Here is a 14,399-nt window from a genome sequence, read left to right on the forward strand (position 1 = left end):
TAATAAAGGCAAATTTAACCTAAAACCATTGACCCACATAATAAAGGCAAGTTTAACCTAATCCCACTGACCCACATAATAAAGGCAAGCTTAATCATCATCATCATCATCATCCCACTGACCCACTGATGGGTGGGTATCTGGCAGGAATATTTCTGGGGAGAATGGAGGCCATAAATAGCCATAAAGTTCCCTCATGTGCCACAGTCACTTTGGGCCACTATGAAGTTGCGTTGGACTCTTATCAGGGCAGCGAACACCTTCCTAGCAGCAGCATCATCGGTGCTGTGTTCTGCAGCACCAATCTGGGAATCAGTTGTGTAGTGATCGAGAATAGGTAGCAATGGTCTGGACCATAAATTCAGAGGAAGGAATACTGGACTGGACCCAGGAGTCTCAACAGTTAAGATCTAGGATATTGAGGGACCACCACTGCCTTCCAAGGTGGCCGTCTGCTGCCCTGTGCCTGGATTCTTAGGACACGTAATAAGATCGCATCCTTTTATTCTGGAATAAATATTCATTGGATCATACCACTCAATTCAGTTTGCTAATGCAAATGAAAACCACAGCACTCCCTAATAGGCATGCATTGAAAAAGCAAACAAACCTTCCTTTTTTACAGCTCATTTTTTTCCCACTGCGTATACAAAGGGAGATTAAAGTATTTAAGGGTTAACCAAATGATGCTTGGTTAACACGATCCTGACTGTGCATACTTGCAGCCCCTTTACCTCTCCTCCCCAGGACAGAGTAGAGAATGGAAGCCACTCACAGGGGTGAAATCTTGGGGCCCACAAGGCTTGCCCTGGAAGTGGCACTCCAGAAGCATGTCCTCTATCTGATGGCCCATACGGTGGAAGAAGCTTTCCATTGTGTGTGGCGAGAGGCGTGGTGGCAGGAACCGCGAGTAGTTGGCTAGGTAGCGAAGCCACGGGCGTTGGTCTTCTGGCATCTCCTCGAGGACAGTGGGCAGCAGTGAGTGGTTCTCGTAGGTCAGTCCCAGCCAGTGTCCTACTGAATACAGGTCAGGTCTTGTGAGTTGCAGGAAGCGTGCTGGGTTGTAGTTGCAGAAAGTGACCGCAGGGAAGTGCAGCCATGGGGCCCACAGCATGTTTGCCCTGGTGTGGACTGGCTTGGAGCGCAGATATTGTACCCGGTTGGTCGACCATGTGCACAGCAACCCCACTGATGCCAAGATGGCCCCACTCCAGAAGAGGCGCCGTGTCCACGACTGCTGCTGTGAGCCCATGTAGTGCAGCCCATGAAGTTTGGTCAGACGCAGGAAGCGGGTGGTTACTTGGGCCAGGGAGCCATCCATTCTGGGCACAGGAGGAGACCCATCAGGGCAGCAGGACAGCGTCATCTTCAGCAGCTGGGAACTGCCGGGTTCAACTGATACTTCTGGGAAATGTAGATCCTCGAAGTGAGTTCTGCCTGCAGGTTTTTCCCAAGGGAAGCCAAGATCCTTGTCTGAAATGTTTCGCTAGCTGCAGGGAACCCACAGTGCCCTGCACGGTGTGCCGATTGTGTCAAAAGCTCCCGACTGCTGTGTGATTAGAGAGGGGAGGGGCAGGTCCCAACGTCAACACCATCCCCTTGCCCTGAATTGCTCAATCATCCTCACCCATCTCAGATGGGAGAAGACTGAAGGTGCAAGCAGGCAGTTCTTTATTCTCGTGGGTAGAGGGGGAGGCCGCATGGATCGTTTGCACATTTAATTAGGGACATAAGCTCATGTTTGGGTTCTACACTCAGCAAATACCTGGCACTCGGGACCTCTTTAGAAAGCTCACCAAGAGCCTGTGCCCTATGCATTAACGGAGTGAACTGCCATGAGGCGTGTGTCTAAATTACTAGGTCTGAGTACTAAATCCCTGGCTTGCCGGCTCCAATGGCTACTGTGCCCGCCTGTCAAAATCAAATCTCCTATAACCCTGTCAAATAGAATCTAACCTTAACTAATCCCCTCAATACCCCTCTCGCCCCATCCTGTGGGTCAAGGCCTGGAGAATTCCTCTCCCCCCCCCCCTTGTTATGCACCGGAATCACAGCCAACAGCACCCTTTAATCCATGGCACCTTCAACATGCAGAGACGATGATGATGATATTGGATTTATATCCCGCCCTCCACTCGGAAGAGTCTCAGAGCGGCTCACAATCTCCTTTCCCTTCCTCCCCCACAACAGACACCCTGTGAGGTGGGTGGGGCTAGAGAAGGCTCTCCCAGCAGCTGCCCTTTCAAGGACAACCTCTGCCAGAGCTATGGCTGACCCAAGGCCATGCCAGCAGGTGCAAGTGGAGGAGTGGGGAATCAAACCCGGTTCTCCCAGATAAGAGTCCGCACACTTAACCACTGCACCAAACTGGCTCTCATAGGAGGGTCATAGGAGATTTGATTTTGACAGGTGGCGCGTCTGCAGTGGTCAAAGGGAACCATCATCAATTTATTACAGATATCATGGCAGCACTGAAGCTTTGTTTGCTAGTAATGCGGCGACAGCCTCACTTTCAGGTCTTCTCCCCAAGATCAGTCTGAGCAGACTGCTGTGTTCTCAGCACCTCCCTTAAGGAATGTCAAGGGCCGGAAATGATTTCTGTCTATTCAGATGAGTAGCTCAAGGACTGTGTGGCGAAGCACACAGATACTCAACAGGGAGTGCTGCCTGTGCTCCTATGATAATCCAAACAGAGCACTGCACCGAGTGTGGTATATCACTCACGCCAGGATGGACTATTGCATGTCAGGATGGAGCGCTGCACTTTGAGGCCACTCATCTCAAGAAGCTAGGGTGGACAGTGACACTCTGGGATTGCTGGTCTCATAGGTGCCCTGCTATCAAGGACTGGGGGAGAACACTGAATTATGGGAATGCCATCTCAATTGTTTGGGATACAAGTAGCCACGGCGGCTAAACAGAATGAAGTGTTGCGTGCTGCAGTTGCTCTCTGGATGAACTAGGACAGGCTGTTCCATTCCAGGGTTGCTGATTCGATATTCTAAGGTGAAGCGGTGAATCCTTAGCATTGTCATTCTCGTGGCCAGCACATTGGAGTAGTCCAGATAGGTGGCTGCCTAGGGCACCACCTGACCATAGGGTCAAGGGGTGCGCACCCCTCCTAATCCCCACTTGTGTCGGCTGGCTCAGCCATGAGGCATTTTGGAGCAGCTCCAAATGCCTCAGAGCTGAGCAAACATGTCACTTGCCCTGCCTCTTCTGGATCTGGAGGGAGCTGAGTGGGGCATGCAGCGTGGCCTATTTTCTCAGCTCTGAGGCATTTGGAGCTGCTCTGAATGCCTCAGAGCCAAGAAAACACCCCCCTGCCCAGCCCCTTCTGGGTCCTCTGTGCTGCTTGGAGGCTGCCTTCCCTTGAGAGGACAGCCTCCGAGTGGCACAGAGGCACCATGCAGCCCCTTTTGCCTGCCTGGGGCTGCCTCCAAGTGGCGCAGAGACTCCCTGCCATCTCTTTTGCCTGCCCGGGACCCAGGCAGATGAAAGGGATGTTGGGGTGGCAACATGCACGTTGCTCAGAGGCTGCCTTCCATTCGGAAGACAGCCTCCGAGCAGTACAGAAGTGCCCTGCTGCCCCTTTCACCTGCCCAGGACTTGGGCAGGCAAAAGAAGTGGTGTGGTGGCAACGTACACACTGCTGAGAGGCAGCACAGAGACTCCCCACTGTCCCTTTCACCTGCCTGGGACCCGGACAGGCAAAAGAGGTGGCGGGATGGTGACGTGTGTACCGCTTGGAGGCTGCCTTCTGAGTGGCGCAGAGACTCCCTACCACCTCTTTCACCTGCCCAGTTCCGGCCAGGCGAGAGAGGTGATGAGGTGGCGATGTGTGCATGGCTGTGCGGGCGAGGGTTCTTGCCTGGGGCGGCACTGGCCCTGGTTATTCTTGTAGACTATACCATCCTAAGAAGGCTTAAGGAATAATAATAATAATAATAATAATAATAATAATAATAATAATAATAATAATAATAATAATAATAATAATAATAATAATAATTTTATTCTTATACCCCGCCCTCCCCCGCCAAAGGCGGGCTCATTGAGTATGTCATTGAGTATGTTTTCATCCCATCTAATCTTGATCTTAAAGGAGAGGCCATGAGCATTTCGCTAACTATTTAATTCAGAGAACAAACTCCTATACCTCTTTCTTCAGCCAGCTGAGGTAAACTGGCATAAAATATTAGCCAGTGTTGCAATATTTCACTGCCATGGCCATCCTGATGAGCAAACTGCAAGCCTGGGGTCACAGCTACACGAGTGTATACTCTCTGCCACCTGACCATATCAATCCAGTTCAGTTTTAATCCTGAACCTAGTTTGGGCAGTTTTCTCATCCTTCCTTTCTTTCTCTTCCATGGCACTCTGACCTATTTATCCCTGAGGAGTTCTAAAGCCAACTTGCATACTTGTTTTTGGTTTAGCTAGCTGGACACAGAAACCCCAGAGCACTCCTGTCAACTAGAAGCACTCTGTGATCCCTTAGTTGTCTGGTCAGCTCTTGTGCCTGGGGCGGGGGGGGGATGAAGAATGCTGGGGGATGGAGGTCTACTTGCAGTCAGCATGGCTTAGAGAAGATGAGTTTTGGAGTAGGCTATTGATTCCCTCTTGTCAGTCACTCTTCCATCTGCCTGCCACTGCCACTAGTTAACAGCTTGCTCAACGACCTGGAAGGAGGAGGAGGAGTTGGATTTACACCCAGGCCTTCACTTAGACCAGGGGTGGCCAAACTGTGGCTCAGGAGCCACATGTGGCTCTTTCACAAATGTTGTGTGGCTCTCAAAGCCCCCACCACCGCATCGGCCAGCTTGGAGAAGGCATTTGTCTCTTTAAATCACTTCTCCAATGAGAGTCAACCAGTGGCTTGGAAAATGCATTTAAAGTTGCTTTCCTCCCACTTCTCTCACCCTCCCCCCATCTATTTGCCTGCCCACCCTCCTTCCTGTCTTGTAGCTCTCAAACATCTGATATTTATTCTTTGTGGCTCTTATGTTAAGCAACTTTGGCCATCCCTGACTTGAGAGTCTCAGAGCAGCTTACAATCTCCTTCCATTCCTTTCCCTGCAACAGACACCCTGTGAGGTAGGTGGAGCTGAGGGAGCTGTCAGAGAACTGTGATGGGCCCAAGGTCACCAAGCAAGCTTCATATGGAGGAGTGGGGAATTAAACCTGGTTCTCCAGGTTAGAGTCTACTGCTCTTAACCACTACACCAAACTGGCTCTCAGAAGCGGTTTGGTGGATGTGGATCTGTTTCCTCCACCCATTCATTACACTGTAGTGGCAGCCAGACATGGAAGATTTTATTGCATATTGCTGGCTCATTTGGCTAGGCATCTGGTACTCACAGGATCTTCCCCAAAGTGTCCAGAAGGGAAATTCTGACCTTTGAAAAATGAACATGGGTTATTGTGGTGCCATTGGAGCAACGATGCCAGAAGCTGTTGTGGTTGAAAAACTGGTAGGACCTGCATTAGCTAAGGGGTGCAGATTGAGTAGGAATGGGCAACAAACTGGGAAAATGGAGGTTTGTTTCAGTTTGTGGGGCCACACAAACCAAGGGGGAGGGACGGTGGCTCAGTGGTAGAGCATCTGCTTGGGAAGCAGAAGGTCCCAGGTTCAATCCCCGGCATCTCCAAAAAAGGGTCCAGGCAAAAAAGTGTGAAAAACCTCCGCTTGAGACCCTGGAGAGCCGCTGCCAGTCTGAGAAGACAATACTGACTTTGATGGACCAAGGGTCTGATTCAGTATAAGGCAGCTTCATATGTTCATATATGTTCACAGACCTTCCTGTTTACCAAATGGGATCATTTTGTGAGGTTTATTATGTGGTAGAATGGCCCCTTTCTCCTAGGACCTGAGAAGCAGTCACCTGCCCACCTTCCCCTGGTGACAGGGTTGGGGGGGTGGCCTGCTACACTCCCCCTTGTGCCTGGGAGGCAGTCACCTGCTAGCCTCCTCATTGTAGACATGGATTTGGGGGAGGGGGTGGCCAACCCTTCTCCTCAGATCTGGGAGGTGGTCACCTGCCCACCTCCTTGTTGTGGTCATGGATTCTGGGGGTGGCTAACTTTTCCCCTTGGGCCTGGGAGATGGTCACCTGCCCACCTTCTTAGGTGACAGGGTTTGGGGAGGTGGTCCATCATGCTCCCCCTTGTGACTAGGAGGTGGTTATCTACCTGCCTCCTTGTTGTCGACATGGATTCTGGGTGTGGCTAACCCTTCTCTTTGGGTCCAGGAGGTAGTCATTCACCAGCCTCTGCTGGTGACAGGATTTTGGGCAGTAGCCCACCACACTCCCCCTCATGCCCGGGAGGTGGTTACCTGCCCCCTCCTCATTGTGAACATTGATTCATTGTGAACATTGTGAACATTGAAGGGTGGTCAACCCTTCTCAGGCCCAGGAGGTGGTCACATGCCCACCTCATTATTGTAGACACTGTTGCTCTAGATGGGCGTCCTTCTCCTTTGGCCCAAGAGGTGGTCATGTACCTGCCTCCCTCTGCTGACAGGGTTTTCGGGGGGTGGCCCACCACACTCCCCCTCAGGCCTGGGAGGTGGTCACCTCCCCACCTCCCCATGGGTGACAGGTTTTGGTGGGATGGCCAATCCTTCCCCTCAGGTCCAGGAGGCAACCCGCCCACCTCATCATTGTGGACATCGTTGCTATAGATAGGCAATCCTTCTCCTTGGGCCCAGGAGGTGGTCACCACCTGCCTCCCCAAAGGTTACATGGCTTCAGGGTTTGGTGGTCAGTCCTAAATCTACAGTTCCATGAGGCGCTCATCCACCTTCTCAAAATTGACATGATTGTTGGAGATTGGCAACCCTGGGAGACAAACATGGACAGAGAGGGGGGGAGGCTGGAAGCCCTGATAGGAACCCAAATTCTGAAGAGACGCATGTGCAGGGGTAGATTGTAATGGGGACCCAAACCCTGAGTGACTTGTGTGGATGAGGGGAGGCTGGAAGCACAAGTCTTAGGGGGGAAGACAGTGTTTCCTCTAAGCTGAGTTAGTGTGAGCTAGCTCACAGTCTCCAGCTCACACATTTGTGTCTTAGCTCAGGAAAAATGGCCCCAGAGCAAGCTATAGCAAGAGTAGCTCACAATGTCAGTTCACAAAGTAGAATTTTTGCTCACATGACTCCACAGCTTAGAGGGACTACTGGGGACAGAAACCCTGAAGAGGTGTATGTGTGGGAAAGGCTGCAAGTGCTGATTATTTGGGGGACTGAATCTATGAGAGATGGAAGGGGGGGGGAGGCAGGAAGTGCTGAGTCCTGAGGGGACAGAAACCCTAAAGAGGCATATGTGGGGTGGCAAAGCAGCCCTCAGGTGTGATGAAAGATGCCAGCTGACATGGAAATGTAGTCCGGGGGGAGAGTGACCACAGCCAGAATCCATCTCCCCAGTGGAGTGGGTGAGTGAGTAGAAGACCGGCCCTTGAACCAAAAGGAGAGACACCAAGTTCTAAACATAGCCCCAGGAAAGCGTGGTGACACCCAGAATCTACCTCCCCAATAGAGTGGGTGAGTGAATCCCCTGATAGATTGCTACAATCTTGGCAATGGGGAGTGTGAGTGACAGGACTGGGATCCTAAAACAAAGGGGGAAATGGTCAACTCAGTCTCCAAACGTTGACCCCAGAGATGGAATGCTTATCCACAGCAACAATGTCCTCAGTGAAAGAGGCAAGTTGGAGATTGGCTTCAGGGCCCTGTGGGGGAAGCGGGAAGTGCTGATTCTTGTGCTGTGGATGCTGCTGACACACTTCACCACGAGATTCAGAAACCTCTGAAAACCATGTGGAAAGTCATGGAAGGGTCATTGAGATGAGATTGCAGAGAGCTTGGCTCACAAACCATGCAAGGGAAGGCGGACTTGGAGGATAGCGCACGCTGACACACCACCCTGCCTCTCTCAGTTTCCTGGGTCTGTGCAAACCTGGGAAGCTGAGAGCAGCGGGGCAGGACATCCAGTAGGCCAGGTGGTGCCCTACGCAGCTTTTTATCTGGCCTACTCCCATGTGCAGGCATCAACAAACATCCCAGGACAGACCTAAGAACATCCTGGGACAGACCTGGGAGCCCCCTGCTGGAAGCCAGGTAAGATCTGGCAACCCGATTCGTTCTCTAGACTCTTGCGAAGAGAAAATGTGTACATGTCTGTGTGTAGGGGGGAGCCCAAGATTTCTCCCCTATTGTAATTCACTATGCTTTGCCGTCACCTCTGCTTCTTGAGTCATTGCTGTCTTATGAACCAGGGCACCGAGTCAGCTCTTTTCACAGTGCCTCAGCTTCTTACCAGGCCCCAAGAAACACTGGAAGCCTTGTACTGATGACTTGTGTCAAGCCAGGGCACACCGGTCTCTCCTACAATCATGGTATCCACTTCTCTACTAGTTCCGTCTTCACCAAAGTAAGATTAATGGTTCTGAGGATCTGGGGCTTACCTAGTGGTCTCCATCTAGACTGGGCCCAGCTCCAAACGACAACCTACTCCAGAATCCCCTCTGACAATGCTAGAGACCCTGAGGTGAACTCTCTTTTTCACATAAGAAGGAAGGAGACTAGACCCACCAAGCAGATAAAAACAGGCTATCTTTAACTCAAAACTCCCTTTGGTGAGAGGCCATCTCACTCCATCCAAGCAGGGTGATGCCTGATGATCTTTGGTGAAGGGGGTGATGAAGTGAAGTGAAGAAGGGATGTTTGGGCCTAACATAGATCCTCGAGTACCAGAGAATCAGAGCCCACAACATTCCTTTGTCAGATGTTCTTCTGCACCTGCTGCCCAAGTCTCCCCTCCCTCCTCCAAAGCCTTCCTATCTGTTTCAGTTGTTCCTGTCACTCCCAGAGGCTCTCAAGTGGCTGTCTGCCAGCTTGCCCCCTGTCTAGTTTGCAGGTTGCCTAACGAGCCCTTCCTGATTACACACTCTGCTCATTACCACCCTAATTCTGCATCACAATTAATTGTGGTAATTAATAAATATTGATTACAGCCAACAATTGGAGCTGATCTCCCTCAGTAATTAAGCACTGCGGAGGTACCAGCCCCTTCTGCCTCTGACCTCTGTTTCCCCTTCAAGGCTGTGGAAGGCTGCATTCCCTTCCCCTCAAATCCTAAGGGCCGAGGGGTGCCAGCTATGAAGGAGACCTTGGGATTTGTTCACCCACTCGCAAGAAGTATATGGGATCGGCAGAAATTGTCCTGGGCCTAATAGGCTGCCAACTTCTTGTCCTGACGGAGCTCCTGTGTGCCTGAGATAACTGTGCTGTAAGCAGAGATTTAGGTTCTTCAACAGCTGAACTTCTTATCAAGAGGTCCTTAAAGACAAAGGAGCTTTGTTAGAAACTATGCTTGCCAGTTTTGCTTTCAACATTAAATTAGGGTTGCCTGTCCCCTTTAATAGAGACTTAATGGGATATTCTTTACCAAGTGATATTTACTTCCATGCCATAGAATACTTCAGTTACCATTTCCAGGACAGTAAGCCTCACTTAAAGGGACAGAATATTCTTCTCCAGGCTTGTTGGCAGCCATAAATAGTTCCAGATGAGGATACCAACATTTGGAATAACAGGACACTTTTGAAAAATAACATGTTTTTCAGAAGTATGCAGAATATGCGTTAAAATAAAATAGAAGAGAAATTCTGTAGCACCTTAAAGAGTAACACATATGCTGTAGCTTCTGCTTTTTGGGGCTCATACAACTTTGTGAGATGCAGACGATATTGGATGCCCATGAAAGTTTACTTAGAATAAATTTCTTCGTTTGGAAGTTGCCATAGGACTTTTCCTTGGCTTTCTTGCACCAGATGAACACAGCTAGGGCTGCCAGCTCGGGGTTGGGAAATACCTGGAGATTTTGGGGGTGCAGCCCAAGGAGGTGGGGTATGGGGAGGTTAGAGACTTCAGTGAAGAGCCAGCGTGGTGTAGTGGGGCTAAAAGCAGTGGACTCTAATCTGGAGAACCGGGTTTGATTCCCCACGCCTCCACATGCAGCCAGCTGGGTGGTCTTTGCTCATCACAGTTCTCTCAGAGCTCTCTCTGCCCCGCCAACCTCACAAGGTGCCTGTTGTAGGGAGGGGAAGGGAAGGCAGTTGTAAGCTGTTTTGAGACTCCTTAGGCTAGAGAAAAGTGGGGTATAAAATCCAACTCCTCCTCCTCCTCCTCCTTCCATAGAACCCACCTTCCAAAGAGGCCATTTTCTCCAGGCAAACTGATCTCTGTCAGCTGGAGATCAGATGTAATCCCAGGGGATCCCCAGTCACCACCTGGAGGTTGGCAACCCTATATCTAACCCTCTGGGATGCTTCTAGCATATGTCTAAGGTGCATTTTCCATGACAACGTGGGCCCTGGGCAATGCCTATAGAGGTAGAGTGGAGTAAGTGCACTGGCCCCGCCAGACCTATGTGGGTCACCCCAGTGTGCATGCCAACTGTATACAAACTGGTTGAATTTCACAAATGGCAATGTTGGAAAACTTGCTTTCCCAGTCAATGGGCAGTGCCTGTATGCACACATTTTGTATGCGCTGTGCCCATGTGAGGTGAATGTGTGTAAGTGGAGAGAGGCAAAGCCCTTCATCTCGTTTCCTCCAAGGACATGTTGACCTTATACCCACATGTGTGTACAGTGTCACAAGCATGCATACTACAGAGGCACACTTGCCAAGGAACTCTGATTGGCTGCAACTCCCTGTCACATTGGTGACAGGCCTGGGTTTGTTTTTGGGTACTGATCCCAAGATGAAGGCATCTAATGTTTGGTTTAGTTTAGTTTGCATCAGACGCTGCTGGGGGCTCAGTGGTGCTATTATATGAAATAATGATTAAGAAGAGAGAGTTTCTGTCTTTATGGTAGTGCTAGCAAATTCATGAGGGCTGTCCACTCCATGCCAACTGGCACTCTGGTTCTGGTGCACTGTGTCGCATTTGGTTGCATTTTATCTATATCTAAAGCTGTTCTTGTAAATGTTCTCTGTTTTGGGGATTGCGGGCTTTGGTATGTCATCCCCCCCTCCCTTAATTATTTGCACATTTGTATCAGCTCCCTCAAAGAGATACCAGTAAAGTGGATGCAGCTTGTGCTGGAAAGGGACTGGGGTGTTGAGACAACATCGTGAAATGGATGGGTTCCAGAGTTAGGAAGCAGATAGGTTTAACTTCTGACAGTCAGAATATTCTACAATTTTATGAAAATATCAGAACAGAAATTAGCAAGGCGTCTAGGCAGCACAGAGTATATGATGCAGGGTATTTTTTTTAAGAGCAAGAGTGAGAGGAAGTAAACCAGGAAGACGAACACAGCAAGATTTCTATGAAAACCAATAACAGGGAGGGTTGTACCTCTTCAACATGTTTAATAAAACCCCCAAAATAGGCCTCGTTATTTACATTTCAAAAACTTTTATTGTGCAATAGTCACATTAGGCATCCACTTAAGGAGAGAGGCTCTACAATGCTAAACGTGGGTTTGAATTCATTTAACAATATCTCCCTCACTTGGTGCACTCACTTTTATCATTGCCAAGAATGACTTTCTATACCCACCCACCTTAATGGCTGAACCATCAGCTTCGGAGAGTTTTCTTGATTGCCCACAGAAAGAGAATCCCCAATTCACTGTCCATGGGATTTAGGGGCCTGTTCGAAGTCTAACCTTGCTGGATGTGGCAGTTTGGTAGGAAAGTAGCTTATGTTTTAGATCCTGCCACTGGAAATAGCTAATTTGCCCTGCACACCTTGAGAATGATCAACTGTGCCTGGTTTCATTGTTTCTCATGCTAGGTTTTGAGGTCTTTAGGAACAGAGACGGCGTTTCTGTTCCAAAAAGATGTCTCTCTCTACATAGCCCAGGGCTGTGTCTGCAATAGTTCTCTGCCTGGAAAGACTCTTGTCAATTTGTATCCACAATGCAACTTGGAACAGGATGTGGGAAGCAGCTGCTTTTGAGCAGGATTCTTGGACTTCAAAAACGTTACCTCTTGTTCCAACGTAATGGAAGCTTATTGCCTTGGCAAGCACTATTAGTGCCGACTAACGTTCATGAGGCAGCCAGCCTGAATATGTTTGTTTTTATGCTGCTTTAATCCAGGACCTGTTTATAATTTACTTACACAGTGTACATTTGCTCATTTGCCTGCATTGTCTAATATACCCTACATCTTCTTAACATACTTCTGATCTAGGGTTGCCATGTCCAATTCAAGAAATATCTGGGGACTTTGGGGGTGGAGCCAGGAGACTTTGGGGGTGGAGCCAGGAGACATTAGGGGTGGAGCCAAGATCAAGCATAATTGAACTCCAAAGGGAGTTCTGGCCATCACATTGAAAGGGACAGCACACCTTTTCAATGCCTTTCTTCCATAGGAAATAATGAAGGATAGAGACACCTTCTTTTGGGGCTCATAAAATTGGACCCCCTGGTCCAATCGTTTTGAAACTTGGGGGGTATTTTGGGGAGAGGCACTAGATGCTATACTGAAAATTTGGTGCCTCTACCCCCCCCCAAAGCCCCCCCCCAGAGCCCCAGATACCCACGGATCAATTCTCCATGATTTTCTATGGGAATAAATCTCCATAGGGAATAACAGAGTTCCCAGCAGACATTTCCCTTCCCTCCCCCCGCTTTCTGACGACCCTGAAGCGGGGAGAGGGTCTTCAAACCGGGGGATCCCCTGCCCCCACCTGGGGAATGGCAACCCTATTCTGATCACACCGTCCTCATCCCACTAATGCTGCTGAAGGATGGCTTGGACGCAATTCCATTTTAACTCTGGTCCTTCCTGCTTTAATAGTAAGCTGACCGTGGATCTACTGGACTACAAAAGACGGGAAGTAACATCTCTATTCATTCCAGCTGTCTTGAAGTAACTTGACAAAACTCAAGTTATAAATCAGGTCTTCCTGAAACTAGGGCTGAATCTGAAGGAGAACCCTTTGCAATTAACATTTGGATTCAGAGGTACCATCTTTCACATGAGGAAGCTGCAAAGTGGAATGGCATGCAAGGACAGTTTAAGGAATGCTGCCTCCTTGCAGCAGCAGTGGCGGAGGGGGCCTGCCGGGATTTTTCATTTAAATCCAGAGTACGCAAACAAGAGCCACACCGTGCTTAAGTTCATATAGAAGCATATACTTTGCTGAAAATAGGGAAGGGTACTTTGGATGAAAACGAAAAAGAAAAATACATTCCTAGATGCTAAGCTGTGTCCTAACAGCTACGTTATTACAAACAGTAAATGACAAGTCTTCTCTTTCTTCTTGCCAGTGAGACAAAAGGCCGGAACACCAGCAATAACCCTTGCATAGAAGATCAAAAGCAGTTCAACAAACAAGATGCTTACTGACCAATGGAGAAGGTTATAGGTCACTTAATGAGGACACTCTGCTCCCACTAAACCTACCACCTTGACTAGATTAGACAATGTAACTTCCTACAAACTAACAACAACATTTAACTCCATAATGACTGAAATGTAAGCAACCTGGATTTTCCAATAGGGCCTCTAGATGCATCTGGGATTTTACCTTAATTAGATTTATGTTCAGCCCTAGGTCTTCTGGAGCTCCCCAAAATTGCCTTTCCTCATGGTGCCAATGCCTGAGGCAATCAGCAGGTGGCAGCACCTGCAAGGAGATGAAACTGTCCCACTTGCATCTAGAATCTCATAATCTAACACAGGGGTGGCCAACGGTCGCTCTCCGGATGATTTTTGCCTTCAACTCCCATCAGCCCCAGCCATTGGCCATGCTGGCTGGGGCTGATGGGAGCTGTAGGCAAAAAACCTCTGGAGAGCTACCGTTGGCCACCCCTGAGATTCTAACAGATGCCCTCACTTGCCTCTACCCCCACTTCCAGTGTTTGCTTTGCAGATTGAGTGCATTCACGTATAGTAGGAAATTGTGGGGGTGAACCTTTAGTCTGTACACTCTGTACAGTTTTCCCCATCCATTTCATGTTTATGCATAGGCATGAGTAGTAGTAGCTCTCTGTCAGAGTAGCAATAGTTCTGGTGGTTATGCCACATGGATCCACGGTGTACTTTCTTCAAAGGTCACATTTGAAATGGCTCTCATTTAGAGTAGCTAGCCAAAACTGTAATTCTGGTAATCTCAGAGGCAGTCCTAAACACACTCAAGTAGTCTCCAACTGATCACTTCCCAGTTGTCACAATTATTTATGGGCTTTTTCACACAGTCTATGTATTCCGGTATGGAAGCTGGTCAGTTACTGAACAGTAACGGGTTTCTGCTGGCATTTCAGACAGACCCGATTCAGTAACTGGCTGCTACCGGAATACTCTCACCTTTTCACACACTCCCGCGGCTGTCCCGGTAGTGAGGCGTGCCTGAGTCATTACAAACAAAGAGCAG

The 14,399-nt window shown here is 49.1% G+C and overlaps 1 protein-coding gene across 4 annotated transcripts in view; it reads right to left on the reverse strand.

Moving 5' to 3' along the window:
- ASIC4 (acid sensing ion channel subunit family member 4) overlaps window positions 1–14,399 on the reverse strand; it is a 324,105-nt gene that overhangs the window by 53,426 nt on the left and 256,280 nt on the right. Inside the window, exon 1 of one of the 4 annotated variants that reach the window (XM_060261613.1) lies at window positions 776–1,381. The exons of the other annotated variants lie outside the window; for them this stretch is intronic. Within the exon in view, the coding sequence (XP_060117596.1) occupies window positions 776–1,366 (591 nt within the window). The 5' untranslated portion in view covers window positions 1,367–1,381. Of the gene's footprint in view, window positions 1–775; window positions 1,382–14,399 lie in introns of those variants that run through there. 4 annotated transcript variants of the gene reach the window in all.

Source organism: Heteronotia binoei, chromosome 21, assembly GCF_032191835.1.
Source record: "Heteronotia binoei isolate CCM8104 ecotype False Entrance Well chromosome 21, APGP_CSIRO_Hbin_v1, whole genome shotgun sequence".
Classification (NCBI taxonomy): domain Eukaryota; kingdom Metazoa; phylum Chordata; class Lepidosauria; order Squamata; family Gekkonidae; genus Heteronotia; species Heteronotia binoei.